Here is an 18,486-nt window from a genome sequence, read left to right on the forward strand (position 1 = left end):
TGCAGGTGAAAATGTAATTTAGATAGCATGTTATGCAGACAGATATCAGGTACACTTGTACACCTGGCATTCTATATTTTGTATAGTTTCAATGTACAGATTATTTATGTATTATTCTATGATCCTCTCGCTCTGGATTAAGAGTGTCTGCTAAATATGCCTAAATCAGTGGTTCCCAAAGGTTTTAGCTCAAGACCAAAAAGAGACATTAGATGTTTGCCCGGGACCTAAACTAGTGAAAATAGAAGATCTACAAGCTCACAGCGCGTCGCTTCACTCCAGAAAAATGTTGGAATTGTTTTTGAATTGATGAAAAGTTGAGGTTATTAATTATTTTTATTTATTCTTTTATAACTTTTTTAAAGTTATACCATGTAACTTTTTTTATAAAACAAATCTTAAAATTGTCCTAACTGTTAAATCGCTAAAGTTTTAGAACACCCACTCCGTTATTTTCAGCTTCTAAAGCCTTCTCTTTATTTGTTTTCTATGATCCTGACCGGAGCCCGGTTTTCGCGGAAAAATTACGTCATCATACACTACCGGCCAATCACAGCGAGAGTTATACACTGCCGGCCAATCACAGCGCATCTTGAAGTGGGGTCGCTATCACAATAGGGCGGCCATATTTGTAGGCGCCCGTGTGTCTCTATACTCGGGTGAAGGAGTCCGTTTCTCCGAAAATGCCTGAACGCACAGGAACCAGGGACCCCTCTAAAGATAGATCTCGGCGAGGTGGAGGCAGACGCGGGGGTGTGAGGCCCGGTCCGCGGCGAAAAACGGCCAAAAGACGCGGACGCGACTGCGGTTTGCTATAGAGCTACTGACCACTAGTTGAGCAACTTACACAGTATAGCTTTAACTGTAGGAAATGGAAAAAAGGAGATATTTACTCATTATCCATAAAAATTGGACCACAAATGGGTCCCGACCTAACATCTGGGAACCACCGGCCTAAAGATTGTTATTCAAGACAAACAAAAAGTGTTTTGTGTTGTTTCTTTTCCTTTGCCCTCCCGCCAGCAGCAGGCGACGGGAGCCAAGATGTCCAAGAACAAGAAGAAGAAGCTGAAGAAGAAGCAGAAGAAGCAGGCGGAGCTGCTGGAGAAGAGGATCCAGGGAGAGGAGGACGAGGAGGACGACCAGGAGATGACGGAGAGCACGGAGGACCCCACCGCGTCATCACCGCCCCCCGCCGCCGCGCTGCACGGGTCCGCTACACTGCAGGACATCGCCGGTGTCCCCGCAGGTTGGAACCCGTTACGTACATTAACACATGGGCTGCCATTGTTTTGGTAATGATATGGCTGTAGAGAGCCGCCGTTCACTTACGCTTTATTTTGAAGAGCCCCGGAATCTGCATGTTGTGTAATCTGAATCTAAAATCCTAACCGCAACCTACCGTAGATTCCGAGATATAGCCGTTTCTTTGTATCAGCATTGAACCGGAGCCTATGGAGAATAGACACTCCATGATGCTGGCGGCCGAGTTGCATGATGGGATATGTAGTGTTTTCGCTCACCAGCCACTAATGTGGCACCTGTTTAGCTGGTAACCATGGCAACAGTTGTGGACGAGATAACGCTGCCCTGGCACAGCGCCCAGGACCCACAAAATTACATGTATTTGGCTGCGATACCCCATCTCAAAATATGTTGTTCCAGGGACCACCCAGAAGCAAATATTTGAGTAAAAAATGTTTGCTTTTAAAAATATATATTCAAAGATTCAATAGTTAAAGCATTCAATAATTCCAGGCCTAAATGGGTTAAGACCCGGGTCCCCTACGGCACTGGTTCTCAACCTGTGGGTCGGAACCATAGACATATATATATATATATATATATATATATATATATATATATATATATATATATATGGATGATAATTAGCATCATTGCAAAATCCAGTGTATTTGCATTATTACATTGATATGTGGTGTTCATTAACACCCATGGGGCAAAACTCGTTCAGTAACGAGACAAGGCCACTGAAGGTCGCTGTGCCAAAACTCAGTTGTCTCGTTGAGAGACGAGACAAAGGGTTAACTTTGCAGCGTGCAGCTGCGCGCATGTTGTGTGCCCTGTGAAAGACCCTGGTCCATACGTCATAACGTGACTCGCACAGAAGCAAAATGGAGCGTCTATGCTGCATAGACTCCCATTCTATGCTGAAACATAAAAACAGCTTTATCTATGAATAAGGTGCAAAGAACGCCAGGGAAGCAGAGATCTGCTTGTTTTCACGGTGACACTATGGTGACGCGATGGTCGGCCCCGGTTTGGATTTTAGTTTCGCGAGCGTTTGTAAACAAATGGATTATCTTCCTCAATCGTCAGCGGACACTCACATGCACACGCACGAAGCATCCAAGGCTAAAATAAAGCGTAAGTGAACGGCGGCACCAGCAACAGCTAGAAATGTTAGAAACCTTGCCTCCCGTTGTGTTAATATGCTGTGTTCTGTCTAAATAAACACAAATATTTACTGAACATTTTTTCCCCTTTTACAGACCCCCCGATACCTGAGGACCCTCCCCTGCAGAGGCTGGACCAACAACAACAACAACAACAAGAAAACACAGAGGAGAAGGAGGAGGTGTCGGAGGAGAGCAGGATGGAGGTGAGCTAGGGATGGCCAAGGTCACAAAATGTGCTATATTTTCCTAAATATTTAACAGATATCCATAACCCATCAAACAAATAACAATTTTGGCCATTCTGAAAAATGCACATTAACACTGAATTTGAATTTTAGTGCCTCTTTATTCCAAAACTAGGGATATAGCATTATTGAGCATTATTGAGCATTATTATCAGCCAACATAGGGATGCTGACCGAACCCTCGCTAAAAACTCCAGGGCAAAGATCCACTCGTCCGAGACAGTTTGCCCTCTTGGCTCCCAAGTTGTGGAATGGACTCCCTGTCGCACTTAGAACAACGGACTCACTCGCTACCTTTCGCCGTGGACTGAAGACTCACCTTTTCAGACTCCACCTAAACCCTTAGCACTACAGTAAAATCAATGACCATACATGAAGCTAGTTAACATTTGTTTGTTAGGTTTCTTTAGAACTTGATTATATTGTGTTTTTCTCTAGATAGATATCCATTTACATTGTTATATTGCTGTTAATGTACTGACCTATTATCTTGTTTATTATTGCGATGTTGTATCTGCTTATTGTAAGTCGCTTTGGATTAAAAGCGTCTGCTAAATGCCTAAACTGTAAACTGTAAACTGATTGAAATGTTGGCCCACATCCCAACATAAACATAAGCTTGAATGTAGTATTTGTATTTAAACATGTCCCCAGAAAACACTGATAGAATCTAAAGCATTCGTCATCACAAAAATACTTTTTTCAGCTTCACATTCAAACATACCGGTAATTGTTATAACATAAAATATCGGTCAAAAACCGATCTGTATTATATCTGTTCGATAACGAGGCCAACATTGGCTGATACCAATATGATGACGGATTAATTGTCCGTCCCTAAGGTGAACTGCAACGGCCACGTCTCCCCCAGACCGGGAGGACCAGAGGAGGAAGGAGAGGAGAGCCACCATGGGACCACCACCACCACTACCACCACTCAGCAAGACCAGCAGGACCAGACCAACGCCAACACCAAGGTGGAGGGCAGTGCCAACACGAGCCAGGACACACCGGGTAAGTGGTAGGGTTGTTGGGAGGGGGCAATTTCAAGGATTGTTCAAAAGGGTTAAAAAAAATAGCCGATGTACAAGCTCGCACAATCGTGTTGTAAGCCGAAAATGGCGGATCTACAAGCTCACAACCCATCTGGGACACGTTGAGCTTGTAGGTCTGCTATTTTTTTTATTATTTTAAAAGATGAAACTGACAGAGTAATAGAAGTGTTAAGATGAAACTGAAAGAGTAATAGATGTGTTTAAACTAGCAATAGAATAGATTTTAGGAGGCGTCCCAGGCATCTTAACGTTTACCCCCTGTGGAGTGCCAAGTCCCCGTTAAGACACTGAGAGATGTCTTACCTGGTTCCTATGGTTACCAGGTAAACAGGCGCTGCTGGTGAGCTAACAAACTTCATATCCCATGATGCAATTCGGCCGCCAGCATCAGGAAGCATGTAATCTCCATAGGCTTTATCAGCTCTAATGCAAAGAAACTGCTTTATCTCGGAATCTACTTCCACTAACACTTTGAACGCTGAGAACAGCTTTTTTTCACGGTGACACTGGGCCTTGACGATCGATTTCCACAACATGGACTCGATTGTGGCTTCCGGGGCTCTTCAAAATAAAACATAAGTGAATGGCGGCACTCTGTAGCCAAATAATTACCAAAATAATTAAGACTGGGTTGAACAAAGGTTTTCAGTCATAAGATTCTATTTTGCCTTAAACCATGCATTACAGCCCCGGGCAGCCAGACAGACGATCATCAGCCCATCTGTAATGGGATCCCCGGGGAGGAGGACCCCAAGGGGGTCCTTCCTCACTGCGTGGAAAAGGAGGAGGAGGACCAGGAGAAGAAGAAGGACGAGGAGGAGGCCATGGATCTGGAAGGAGGAGGAAGCAAAGGAGGAGCTGAAGAGGAGAGCCCCAATGGTAAGAAGAGCAGAAACACATGGCCTTGGCACCTCTTTATTGTGGCAGTATGTAGAACAACAGGAACTAAGACATCATAAATCATTGTGTGAGCTGTTATTTCTGCCTCCTCTGTCAGAAGCATCAGATTCAGCCAGTCTGTTGGTGAATCCTCTGGATCCTCTCAACGCTGACAAGCTGCAGGTCAAGATCGCTGACCTGGGCAACGCCTGCTGGGTGGTGAGTAACTCCACCAACCACCGATAAACGTCAACTTTGGGGGGGAAACATGTACTTGTTGGTATGAAACGGTACTAGTCTCGCATAGCCAGACGACTATTCCACAATCTCCGAATTCTATATAGAGTCTGGTAGGATTTAGAAGACATTTTTATACTTAATGGGGTTAAGAAAATATACTGTAATGCAGTGTTTCTCAAATGGCGGAACGTGTACCCCCAGGGGTACGCGGGGGTACTGCAGGGGGTACAGGAGACAACAGAATGTATTTGACTGTTATGGGTAGGGCTGTCACGATATGACATTTTACATGACAATTAATTGTCACTCAAATAATTGGCGATTAACGATTTAATTGTGTTTTTGTCGTTGATAATTACATTTCTGTTTGGCTTTTAGGCTTTGAAGTTGTACATCGTAGATATGACACATAACCTAAATATACAATGCGATGCGATGCGACGCGTTGTGAGCTTGTAGATCTGCTATTTCCACTATTTCGGACATTTTTCAACATTCACGATTATGACGATTATGACAAAATAATTGCGATAATGTCAAATAATCACGATTAGACGATTATGTAATAATTGTGACAGCCCTAGTTATGGGTAATGACAAAACATTGACAGTCTTTGTGTGAACCTTCTGGTGGTTGGATCTGTACATTGTTAAACCAAATGACATTAATACCCTGACTTTTGATGTACATTTTATAAGCAAAATGCTGTAGTCAGGGGAAGGGACTATTTTGCTTCAGAAACCAGTAGAAGGGGTACTGCAGCCAAAACACTTTGAGAACCAGTGCTGTAAAGCCCGGATCAGAGTCTACGGTGGAGAGCTATCCACCGCAAATTTGAGGTGGAAGGCTTTCCACCTCAAGTCTAGACCGGTTCAGGTCGACCAATCAGTGAACGGGGGGTAGAGCCTGTCTGTCTGATAGTAAAAACAGAGAGATGTGTTGGGACTCGCTCAGGTCGACCAATCAGTGAACGGGGGGTAGAGCCTGTCTGTCTGATAGTAAAAACAGAGAGATGTGTTGGGACTCGCGGTGGAAAGCTCTCCACCGCGAGGAATGATGTAACATTGTAATTTCATGACTCAAAAAGACTCGAAAAGACTACATCACGGTGGATAGCCTTCCACCGCGGACCCGACTATGATCCGGGCTTAATACAGTGCTGTAATACATATCAGCCTTGAGAGCTGTTAGCACGGGCGACTTGTTTGTAACAAAATACTGTATCAGCAGTCAAAGTTCAGCGCGAGTATGGTTTGTAACAGAATATCCCCTGTGGTCTTCCACACAGTATGGGCAACTTGTTTCCAATAGACTATCAGCATTGACGGCTCAGCGCGAGTAAGATTTGTAACCGTATCGGCCTCGGCGGCTCGTATGGCGCACGAGTGAATGAATGTGGTGGCACGCTGGGTCTCATTTTCTCACCCAGCGTATCGCTAATGTCTTATAGAGTTAGTGTTGCATAATCCAGCATTTTTCTTCACTGTGCTATCTAAGGTTAAACATTTAATTTACATTAGCGTGCTATTTAGACAGTTGCCAGGTTAATTTGTTGACCTGGCATCCTATAGTATTGAATTTGTAATAATATTTAACAATTTTGCCAATGTTTAATTTGTCATTTTAGAGGTATTAAAAATACACTTCAAGTTTATGTTGGTTTGTTTACTGTTGAGAGAGAAAACAATGTTGCACTATAAGTTAATCATCTGGGGACACCCCAAAATCATTCGGGGACCCCCCCCCCCCCCCCCCCCCCAACCCACAGGTTGAGAACCACTGCTTTATGTAAGGGCTGATGTGATGCTTTCTCTCCCTCCCTCTTCCAGCACAAGCACTTCACAGACGACATCCAGACCAGACAGTATCGCTCTCTGGAGGTGCTGATGGGAGCAGGTTACAGCACGCCAGCAGACATCTGGAGCACAGCGTGCATGGTAGACTACACACACTATTCAATTCAGTTCAATTCAAAGGGCTTTATTGGCATGAGAAACGTATGTTTACATTGCCAAAGCAGAAGTGTACACAATACAATACTCATGCCCTTGTTTCAGTGCTGATGTTGGAAGAATAACATGCTCTGCATCCAAGACGGCATTCACCAAGACACATGTTTTTTCACCCTCTCAGCCAGCAGTCATTGTTAGAGAGCAAGCTCTCACACACTCACACATATCAGTGGTCTGTAAAGGGCAGGAGGAGGCGGGTGACCTTCAGACTCCATCTAACCATCGAACATCTTAGGAATGCTGAAGCCACGTCATTAGTTTGTACAACATCACATACTTTCAGACACAAGGGGAGAGAGGTGGAACAACAGATGGCATGTTATTACACCTCTGGCAGGTTGGAACGGGGGTAATGATTTCTCCCCATTATGTCTGTGGGGTCTGTTATCTCCAACAGTATTGATCAGATTTGTAGGAAGAATTGTGGGGATGTTCAATATTAGCTTTTTTTTACGATATCCGATTTTCCAATGTTGTCAATATTTTGAGTGGTGGTCACCCACACAGACACACACACACACACACACACACACACACACACACACACACAGGCCACCCTGAAATGAACTGCTACACACTCACGGCCAGGCGCACACACACACACGCACAAATTCCTCTCACAAACAAACAGGGTATAGCTTAATGAAATGAACTGCTCACATCCACCGCTCACTTCAAACATAGAAGATTTGTTAGATTCTTTATTTACGTTTCCGATATCAACCAATACCGTTATATGAAGACTTTTTTTCACCAAAAGTGAACTACTATATATCTAATAAAATCACACCCGTGTGAAGTGGAGCTGTGTGTGTGTGTGTGTGTGTGTGTGTGTGTGTGTGTGTGTGTGTGTGTGTGTGTGTGTGTGTGTGTGTGTGTGTGTGTGTGTGTGTGTGTGTGTGTGTGTGTGTGTGGATCATGTGTACCGATTTTTGTGACATTTGAAGAAAATATGTAGGAAAAGGAGCAAAAAGTGTGTTTTGGAGAAAATTCAAGATGGCGGAAAATCTATCATGGCGCAAATGGGCGTGGCCTATATGGGGAGATGCGTCATGACCCAAGGAATCCAGGGAAAAAATATTTTTAATTTTCCGACCTACGGTTCAAGAGTTACAGGCCAAAACGTAAAGTGGGGTGTTATGGCGCCACCATGCGGCCAAATGACACAATTATTTTTTATTTAATCCTTGAAATCATTATGAACCTCCTCTCCAAGTCTTGAAACTCTAGCCCCTATGGTTTGCGAGAGACAAATAATTGAATGTGAGTTTTTGCGATTCCCATTATAAGTCAATGGGGAAAATTAATTCACTAATAAATTAATATCAATTAAACTATTGAACCTTTCTCTTAGCAAGTTACTAGCCCACGATTCCCGAGTAAGCCGGTCGATTTGACATATGGCGCGAGTGTGTGGTGGCAAAACTGTGGGACTAGTAGCGTGCCGAAGTTTAGGAAGTTCAGGCTACATACAGACACACACACAGACAGACAGACACACAGACAGACCCACACGGCCACGTATAGGGAGCCTGTGCTTCACACAGCTCCAAAAAAGGGTTGTGCGGCAGTGTGTGTGGCTCAGTTCTGTCATGTACCTCAGTGGCTCTCAACCGGTGGGTTTTTTTTTTTTTGGGGGGGGGGGGGTCCCAGATGACAGTAAAGTGACAAAGGGGGGTCCCAGATGACAGTAAAGTGACAAGGGGGGGGTCCCAGATGACAGTAAAGTGACAAGGGGGGGGTCCCAGATGACAGTAAAGTGACAATGCAAGGATTTTTAAGACCTTTTCAATACCTAAAATTAAAAAAAAAAACATTACTGCACCAAAGGAAAATTAACAAACTATACTATAAAAACTGGTCTTTCTTCCATAGCTTGGTCTTGATCTTGACTGACAACATATTTCTGTGTCTGTCTCTTACTCCTCAGGCTTTTGAACTGGCTACAGGAGACTATCTGTTTGAGCCCCATTCTGGAGAAGACTACTGTAGAGATGAAGGTGTGTGGTATGGCCATGGCTTCCTACGAAGCGCCCAGAGCATTAAGACTTGTTGGAGTCTTATGACACATTTAGAGTGTACTGTAGACCCTTAAAGATAAAAGTGCACAATATGGTGTGGTAACGTACGGTTCATTACTAGGAATGGAGCTCGTTATTGATAACGAGTACCTTATCGATCCTGCTTATTGAGCCGGGCTTTTATTGAGTCCACTATTGAACGTTTTCTATTATTTTGTGGGAAGATGTGAGATGACAAATTCTGAACAGAACTGGTTTATTATTGGCCATTGTTGTGACTGAGTGTGTGGCTGACCACCATCTAAGACCATCTAATTGACAAATGTAACAAATATTATCATTGAATATCATTAAAACAATCATTCATTAGTGTGCCATACAGTAAGTGGCTTTATATTATGAATAGTACTGTAATAATTTCTTGATCGCTTCTTGTTTTGATTGTTTAAACATGACATCATAGGCAGATATGCTCGATAACAAGCTTGATAAGCCCAAAGCTTATTGACACCGTGTACTCAATACATTTGTTATCGAGTTTTTAGCGGTTGTTTCTAGCTCCATCCCTATTCATTACTGGACCAGTCCAGTGTACACATCCAATTTAGTTTTTACACTACAGTGTATGATACCTGTTGTGTGTGACTGTGCCAAATGGCAGAACTGGCACTAAACTCACCCATGTTCCAGCGATTACTCAATATGTTTAGTAAAATAGTATTTAGTCTGTTAACTTCAACATGGTGTTTGTCTGTGTCTCTCTGTCTCTCCAGACCACATAGCCTTGATCATTGAGCTGCTAGGGAAAGTTCCAAGGAAGCTGATATTATCAGGCAAATACTCCAAAGAGTTCTTCACCAAGAAAGGTATACTCACACACGCGCACTCACACGTACATATAGATCCTAAAAAAATATATATATATTGTGTAAAAGTACATTTTCTTGAAACGTTAATTTATTTCTTAAAACGTATGTATGTACAATGTATTCTAGATACATTGCACATGCCGTGAATTATTCTGAATTATTCTTTTTTTGGTTGAAAAAATATAATTTTTATGGCATACAGCTCATGAATATCAAAAGTGCATTTTTCAAAATATTACAATATTACACGAGACCACTCAAAACAAGGATTTATAATACAGAAATGTCAATCTTCTGTAAGATAATGAGATATGTCTTTAGATATTTGAACAGGACTAGAGTCCGTCTCCCTCTCTCTCTCTCCAAAGTATCACTTGAAGATAATCCCAGTTTATAAAAAGTAAACACCAGAGCAATAAACACTAGTCTACTGTAGCCTACATTCTCTTCGCCCTTCCAAGGGTTGTTGTCAACCTGTGGGCCGAGACCCCCAGAGAGGTCCCCAAATGATTTCGGGAGGGTCCCCAGATGACCGTGAAGTCATAATTTAAGGTCTTATTAAGACCTTTTCAATACCTCAACAAAGAAAAGAAAAAAGACCATTACCTCATTAAAAGTAATGAACAAACTATACTATAAAAACAAACATTAGCCAAATAATATAAGAAACTTAAGAGGCAACATTTTGAAAATGGCTGATCTACAAGCTCACAACGCTCAAACATTTCATTGGGGAACCATACCATTTTTTCTGGGACTCATTTGAATGACCACCTGTGGGTCCCTGGACCCATTACATTGAAAACTTAGCAACATCACTGCAAGTAGAAGGTAACAAATAAGTTCAAATGAACGGTAATTAAAATTGTACGATTTTATGATTATGAGGGCAAGTGGCCATGACTTGAGGGCAAGTAGAACATGCACTTGCCCAACGGGCAAGTGCCTCTGAGACCTTAGTGTCAACCTGGATCTGTACACACACACGCACACGTACACATACACAATCTCACTCACTCACTCTCACACTCTCTTTCTCTCTCTCTCTCTTTCGCTAACACTTAACCTCTTGCGCTAACACTTAACGTGTGTGTGTGTGTGTGTGTGTGTGTGCGCGCGCTTGTGTTTGTGGTGTGCACGTGTGTGTGTTTGTGGTAGGGATGTCACGATACCAGAAATTTAGTAGTCGATGCCAATACCATTGAAATTCCATGATTCTCGATACTATTTCGATACCACGATAAAAATAAAAAATAAACCCCATGTAGTTCAACATACACTCCTTTATTAGAAGTGAACAACAAACAACAATACTGTATGCTTAAACAGAAGTTGCATGTAGCTTTAAATGATTAAAATAAAATAATGTGCATGTAGCCTTAAAAAATGTATCATTAATAAAAGAAAAGTGTTGGCTGTGTGTGTGTTGCTGCTGCTGGTGGCCTGTCTTCCCTGTCAAAGTCCTCCTCTGGCTGATACTGTGAAAAGAACATTGAGATTTCTGTTAGTAGATGTAGCTAAGTGACTGACTACAGCAACAATATGAAAACAGTATAGGCTGTAATAACACAAACACAGACACACACACACACACACACACACACACACACACACAGTGCAAGCAGTCATTTAATGACGTGGTGAAACCCTTTTTAGTGATATTTATTACAAATCATAGCCCATTACAACCGCGCGCACACACACACACACACACACACACACACACACACACACACACACACACAATCCTAGCGTAAAAAAAATAACATTGGCCAAACATCAATGCCAGCCTTCTCAAACAAAGAATAACGTGTGTATTATTCCAGCGTTGTTTAACGTTACGTTAGGCAATTCAGTAAATGAGCTGCCTTGCAACTTTATGTAACTTTATGCGGGACAGACGGGGGCTGCTCTCCGTGACGAGGCTGGACACAACGTTAACGTTACTTTGCCAGGCAGCTCATTTACTGTGTGGGCTCACCATAGTAACGTTATTAGATATGGGCAACAATGATAACACGTGAATTCAAATGCACTCACCTTGAATTCTTTGTACAAGTCTGGATGTCGGTCTTTTAGATGTTTCGCTAGTTGGATGTGTTCCCCCCCCCCCTTTCGTCTGGAAACGGTTACGGGCCGGCATACAGGTTTTTGACGATCAACTATTAATCCCTGCTCATCCTCGAATGCAAAGTACTATACGCGACTTTTAGTTTTTCTTCTCAACTATGGAGGGGCAGCTGTCGCTGCTTGTTGGAGACGACGCGATGCAGATGCGTGTGCCGCCGCCATGTTGCATGTTGTTGTTTTTCTCCTTAAAGCGTGGTAGTCCACGTAACGTTATCACAGCATCAGACCCTGCTGTGAGGGTTGTGCGTGTGTCTTCCGACTGCCTGCTGTGAGGCAGTGAGGGTTGCCAGATAACCGCTCATTTACAGCCCAAAAACAACACAAAAGAAGCGGCCAGATCTGGCATCTCGGTACCAACGGTACTTCGGTACTACCGTACTTGTATAAAAGTCAGAACCGTACCGTACCGTCACATTAGGCATCGAGTTGGTACCGAAGTATCGGTTCTGGTGACAAGCCTAGTTTGTGGTGTGTGTGTGTGTGTGTGTGTGTATATGTGTGTGTCTCTGTCTCATTGAGAATGACTAAATATACTCTGAGAGGTGTTCTGTGCAAATTGGAAAAAACATATTTATTCATAGCCGAGCATCTGACTATAATTAAACCCTCAAACGGAACCATCTGTTCATATTAGTGCAAGGTGCAAGCTTGTACATCTACTTTTTTTTTTTTTTTTTTTTTTTTGGAATTGCTTCAACCTCCCCCGAAAAAAACAAACTCAGCTTCTTCTTTGCGACGGTAGAGTCTGTTCTCCTATATGGCAGTGAATGCTGGACCCTGAAGCCAACTCTGCAGAAGTCTCTAGACGGGTGCTACATAGGGCTGTGAAAATGTGCCAAAAATAGCATTCGAATATTCGGCCGAAAATCCACCGTTGATTCGAATAAATTCGAATATTCGAAAATATCGAATAATTCGAAGCATTCGCAATTCGAAGCTGTTTATTCTAATCTTTTTTTTTTAAGAAACCTTTTTCTTTAATTATTTATTTTATTTGCATTGTTATATTGCTGTTGGTGTACTGACATATTAACGTGTTTATTATTGTGATGTGTTATCTGCTTATTGTAAATCGCTTTGGATTAAAAGCATCTGCTAAAATGCCTAAACTGTAAACTGTAGAGACAGTCGCGGTCGTGCAGCCAGGTCCGCGTTGGTCAGGGACGTGCCGTGCAAAGAATGTTAAGAGAGGCAGGGGCTGACATTTCTAAAAGGGCATTTTGGCGGACAATTCTCTCTTAAAAGGGCAGGGGCTCAAGCCCCGTTTGATGTCTGTGTGCACGCAGCTGCCAGCATAGCATCGTCGTTGCGAAGCGTCACACTCACAGCAGCAGCCTGTGATGGAGTTGGAACAGCCACGACATGAAACGAGCAATTATAATCACACCAATGGAGTATGTTTTGGTTTGAACCAAATTAGGTAGTCTACAACTTCTACAAGAGTGTGACGGAGGGAGTTTTACCGTGGCTGCGTGCGGGGAGAATAACTCGTGAGAGAAGAAATCCATGCTTTGTGTTTTTCGGTGGAGAAGTCTCGTTGTCCGGCTTCCCGTCACTACCAAATGCGTCGCCCGTTTCAGATAGACTCGTTAATCATTCTGAATCAAGTTTAAAAGCACTGCAAGGCGAGTGCATCTCTCCACCGTCGGAATGGAGAGAGCTCCCCTCCCCTGCGCGGAGCGGACGACGGCCATGCAGTGACAGTGTGAATGGAAAGTTAAGCAGCTGGAGGTTTATTCTTCTCTGTATGACGGTGTTGCTAAATAGGCACCCTTAATGTACAAGCCCACAGCGTATTGGATCAGCGACGCATTGTGGACTTGTAGATCAGCCCACTTTTGCAGCAGCTAATGGAGACTTCTGCCTTGCGAGACCAGGGACCTTTTAACGTTCCATGCGCCCAGAATCTCGCGAGAAGTGCGGTAGATTTTTTTTAATTAAATATAAATTAATTCGAAGCTCAAGATTTTACTTTCGAATATTCTTTTATTGTTAACATTCGAACGAATATTCGAATAAAGAATATTCTTTCACACCCCTATGTTAAGTGTAGTGCTCAACATCAGCAAGAGTACACATGTCACCAACAAGAATCTGTATGCTGGAATATTAAGAGTGAGCGATAAAATAGCAGCCAGGAGAATGAGACTTGCAGGACACTGCCAAAGACACCAGGAGCTGCCAGCCAGCAAACTGGTGCTGTGGGAACCAACACATGGTCACCGGTCACGAGGAAGACCCACACTAACTTAAGTGGATGTACTCAAGAAAGACGCAGGAGCGCAAAGCACCAACAAGCTGGCCGGATAACCTGGAACCTGGAAGCGACGATGGAGGGCTCGTCTGAGGACGACCTAGAGAGAGATTTAGATTTTCTTTTCTTTTTTACATAAATCTTCTCTTCTGGGGTCCCTGGCAAGCCCTTTTCATAAGGGGGGGGGGGGGGGGTCCGTGGCCAAATACATATCAATTTGGGGGTCCTTGACACAAAAAAAAACTTTTGAGAACCATGATGCTCTGTAGCGTTGTGGTGGACTACTGCCCCCCAGTGGTGTATTCTGACATCACTAGGTTAGGAGAAAAATCTGTGGTTCTCAACCTTTTCAGGACACGACCCCCAAAATAATCATGTTTTAACTGGGGCCCCCACCCTGACGAGCACTAAGAGTTGAGGCATTACATTTTGTATAACATGGTTCTATGCCTCACATTGTGATCCTGTAGATCAGGGGTCCTCAAATACAAATCTTGAAGGTCCAGAAATATTTTTTTGAAACAGGTCCGGGTCCGAAAAAAAAAGGCGAAGGCGAAATAAGGCGGATACATTAATACAGTATGTTCTGTATGTATGTATGTTTATTATAATCATTAGAATTGTTTATTTTAATTATTATTATTATTATTTGGAACTTTGGAAATCTCAGTTGGAACTGTTACCCCTGCTACCCGATGCTGGATAAGCGGTTGAAGATGGATGGATGGATGAATGGATAATTATTTATGCATGTAGAGTAGGCTACATTATTTACATTTATTTTGTAGCAATAAAACACTGGCTTATAGTTTAATTATTGGAAACTAAAGAGCATAAATGCAATATTAGGCTTGTCGTTCAGAATGGAAAATAAAGTGAAACTTAGCGTGAGGGGGAGAGGATTACTTGACATTCAGTTGACACACGTACTGCACAAGCCAGACTGTGCTGTTGCCTATGTCAAATGGCCAGTCAAATCAGGGTCAACGAGTCATAGTTATTAACCTAACACAGCCTAGGATAGCTGGCAATAATATGCGACGACACATCACATTGTTAAAGACGCATGATCACGCATCGCGAGTTTCGCGACCATTTCTCGTCTAATGCAAGCAGTTGGAGCCTTACATCGTGGATATTAATGTGTTGCTGTTGTCCTCTCCAATTGAACAGCCAAAGGTAGAAGATCTCTAAGTTATTAATCCAGTGGGAGCAATGGTTTCCAAGAGGTTTTAGCAACTTTTTCAGGCAGCGAGCGGCATGAGTGTGTGGAGAGGGGAGGGGAGGGGGGAGCAGCATGGAGAGCAGACTGCTTCGGAGGGAAGGAAAACCTTTGATCTACAAGCCCACAGCACGTTGCACCCGCGACGCTTTGTGGGCTTGCAAATTGGCGTAGGGGACGGGGTGTGTCTTGTGAGCCTGTGTATGTGTTTGAGCGAATGAGCACATACACACCCACGCACACACAAACACAAATCACACACAGTCAGTCCGATCGTCAGATACAACTGTGCGGAGATTTCTCAGAAATGTGCCGCGGTCCGGACGGAGGTGCGCCTGGGTCCGGACATGGACCGCGGTCCGCCTATTGAGGACCCCTGCTGTAGATCATGGCCAGACTAGCATAGAAATACAACAGAACTTCTATAAAATGAAGCATGGATTGCATAGAGTTGCATTTTGAAGCACCCGGAAGAAGAAAATCCAGGTGCATTGTGGGGGAAATTGGCTAACAAAAGTTTACCAATTTTACTTTCGTCGAGGCGTAATTACGTCATGAACGTCACTCGACGTCCATTGAACCCTTTTGTAGACCCCAGCGGCGCGCTGTTATGCTCGTGCATGCATGTCACCCCGCCTGCTGTTCCAGCTTTGGCCAGTAGGCTGGCTGCTTCAACTTTCTACCGTGGTTCTGGGGGCTTGATGGATTGGCACACACACATTCAGTGAAGGCAGTTCAGAACTTCAGGGAAACACCCCAAGTATTGGTGTGTGCTGCGCGCGCCCATGTTTCAAGAATCACATATTGGGACATGGTCTGGAAATAAATGTCAGTCTTGGGATTTCTTTTGGCTTTAACCCCTGTGTCCGTCCATCTCCAGGTGAGCTGCGACACATCACCAAGCTGAAGCCCTGGGGTCTGACGGACGTGCTGACGGAGAAGTACGAGTGGGCCAAGGAGGAGGCGCAGTGCTTCAGCACCTTCCTGCTGCCCATGCTGGACCTGGTGTCTGAGAGGAGGGCCACGGCCGCACAGTGCCTCTCACACCCCTGGCTGGGCTCCTAAAACACAACCCCAGCCCCTTACCCGTGGTACCCCTGGCCTGTACCCCTCCTCGGTCCTGAACAGAAGATGACATCGTCGCCCCCAAAAGGTCCTACCTAGGACGTGTGAAAAGTGAAAAGCTTAAATATAAAACGAACAAACGAACAACGGACATCGTGGTCCTGAGAGAGAGAGAGCCAGCCGGCCGGTGCTTGTCTCGTGCCTGCAGTTAAATGCCCGCAATCCGCATGGCCGCTCCAAAAGCTGCACATGCCACACGTACACACACACATTACAAAAGACTGTTGTTGGCTGCTGAATGAATGTGAAGTCCTGGTTAATGGATAACAGTAGAAGGATGTTATCAGGGAAGTCTCTGTTGATTCCTTTGTTACTTAAAGCGGGATTGTTGGACTTACTAGCTCTTTTTTTGTCATTTTGTGTTAGCTCTCTTTTCTTTTCTATGCAGTTTTAAGTACAGTATGACTTCCGTTCCCCATCTGATTTTAACGTCCTATCGTTAATGGGTCTTTGATTTATAGGAATTCAGTCAAAGTAAATTGCAGCAGTTGATGATGACGAGCTATCCTGGGTAAGCAGCACAACTAACCAACGTTTTAAAGATATTGTTTAAATAAAAATATTTTTTGTCAATCCTGTCATGATGGTACCATGTGGAGCTTATTTGGCTGTATCTCCACTGTTTAATGGATTCAAGAGAAAAGGCCCAGTGTCCTGCTGTCAGAACTCTCTTACCACCTATAGCAGTGGTTCTCAACCTTTTCAGGCCGTGTCCCGAAAATAATCATATTTGAACCAGGGAACCCATCACAAGCACTTGGAATTGTAGGGGTTGGCATTACATTTATTTTGACTCAATCTATTCCATTGTGAAAATAGCCGTTGTGAGCATGTATATCGGTTATTTTCACAATTTCTGCCTCAAATATTTGACAATTTGACCAATGTTTTTTACTAAAAAGGTCTTTAAAGTCCTTAAATTGTCACTTTAGAAATGTGCAGATACCCTGTATACACTTATACTTTATGTCTGTTTACAGTATACTGTTGAGAAAACAATGTAGACATTAAGCTAATCATCTGGAGACCCCCCCAAAATAATTTAGGGGACCCCCTGGGGGTCCCGACCCACAGGTTGAGAACCACAAATCTAGTTAGAGAAGTCTTTGATGACACTCATTCATCCCCTGGGTCACGGAAGTTTTTCTCTATGGAGAATATCACTGGGCTGCTGTAACACAACGTTAGTGTTTTCTCGCTGTTGGTTGATGCTTTATATCACATGATTCAAACCGCCGGGATCATTTGTTTATTTTTGGGACACAGTTCTTATTTGACGCAATATTAAAAAACTTCCCAGGTAGGATGTGTGTAAATTACATCAGACTTCGGTGCTCTATAATATATCACTGTTTCCCAATGAGTGAGTCGGACCCATTTGTTGGTCGCGCACACACTTTCATGGGTCCCTTAATGTTTTGGTTACCTACATTTTTGTTTTTAGTTATTATTTCAAAGATATTTTCAAAAAACATTCCCCAAAAAGCTAAGATTTTCATGAATGCAAAAAAATGCAATGATACTTCTAAGTAAATCCATAAATTGGGAAACAAATGGGTCCCGGGCAAACATCTAATCTCTCTTTTGGGTCACAGGCTAAAAGGTTTGGGAACCACTGCTCTATATGATAGTATTCTTACTTTCTACACACCAGACTGCACCATTTTGTCCAGTCTTATGTGTTAAACTGGGAAGAAAGACAGAAAGAAATCAAACTCATTTTTGGGGCGGCCAAAACAGAAGGATTTATTTTCATGATTAAGTATAATCAGCATTGTTCTATCCCGTCTTCAAAGACATACTTTGAACAATGTAATGTGGAACAAACATCTAGGGTTGGGATCTGGAACCTGAGGAACCGGATCCAACATTGAGGAACCAGGAATGGGTTCCATCACATTTGGAACTGTTTTCAGAACCAGGTTTTATCTACACTAAGGGTCTTCAACAGGGGGTCCGGGACCCCTAGGGGGTCCTCAGAGTTACTATAAGGGGTCCTCCAAATCTTTGTGT

General features: G+C 43.3%; 1 protein-coding gene across 3 annotated transcripts in view; it reads left to right on the plus strand.

The window, feature by feature from the left end:
- The window catches only part of LOC308287656 (SRSF protein kinase 1-like), a 55,332-nt gene extending 36,846 nt beyond the window's left edge, over positions 1-18,486 (plus strand). Inside the window, exons 10-18 of one of the 3 annotated variants that reach the window (XM_080728887.1) lie at positions 1,024-1,249; positions 2,514-2,623; positions 3,508-3,679; positions 4,408-4,599; positions 4,718-4,818; positions 6,670-6,777; positions 8,783-8,852; positions 9,647-9,739; positions 16,229-18,486. In XM_080728887.1, the coding sequence (XP_080585013.1) occupies positions 1,024-1,249; positions 2,514-2,623; positions 3,508-3,679; positions 4,408-4,599; positions 4,718-4,818; positions 6,670-6,777; positions 8,783-8,852; positions 9,647-9,739; positions 16,229-16,413 (1,257 nt within the window). In that variant the 3' untranslated portion in view covers positions 16,414-18,486. The remainder of the gene's footprint in view (positions 1-1,023; positions 1,250-2,513; positions 2,624-3,507; positions 3,680-4,407; positions 4,600-4,717; positions 4,819-6,669; positions 6,778-8,782; positions 8,853-9,646; positions 9,740-16,228) is intronic. The other 2 variants (XM_080728889.1, XM_080728888.1) reach the window with 2 other exon arrangements.

This window comes from Nannobrachium achirus (genome assembly GCF_963921795.1).
Source record: "Nannobrachium achirus genome assembly, chromosome: 6".
Taxonomy (NCBI): domain Eukaryota; kingdom Metazoa; phylum Chordata; class Actinopteri; order Myctophiformes; family Myctophidae; genus Nannobrachium; species Nannobrachium achirus.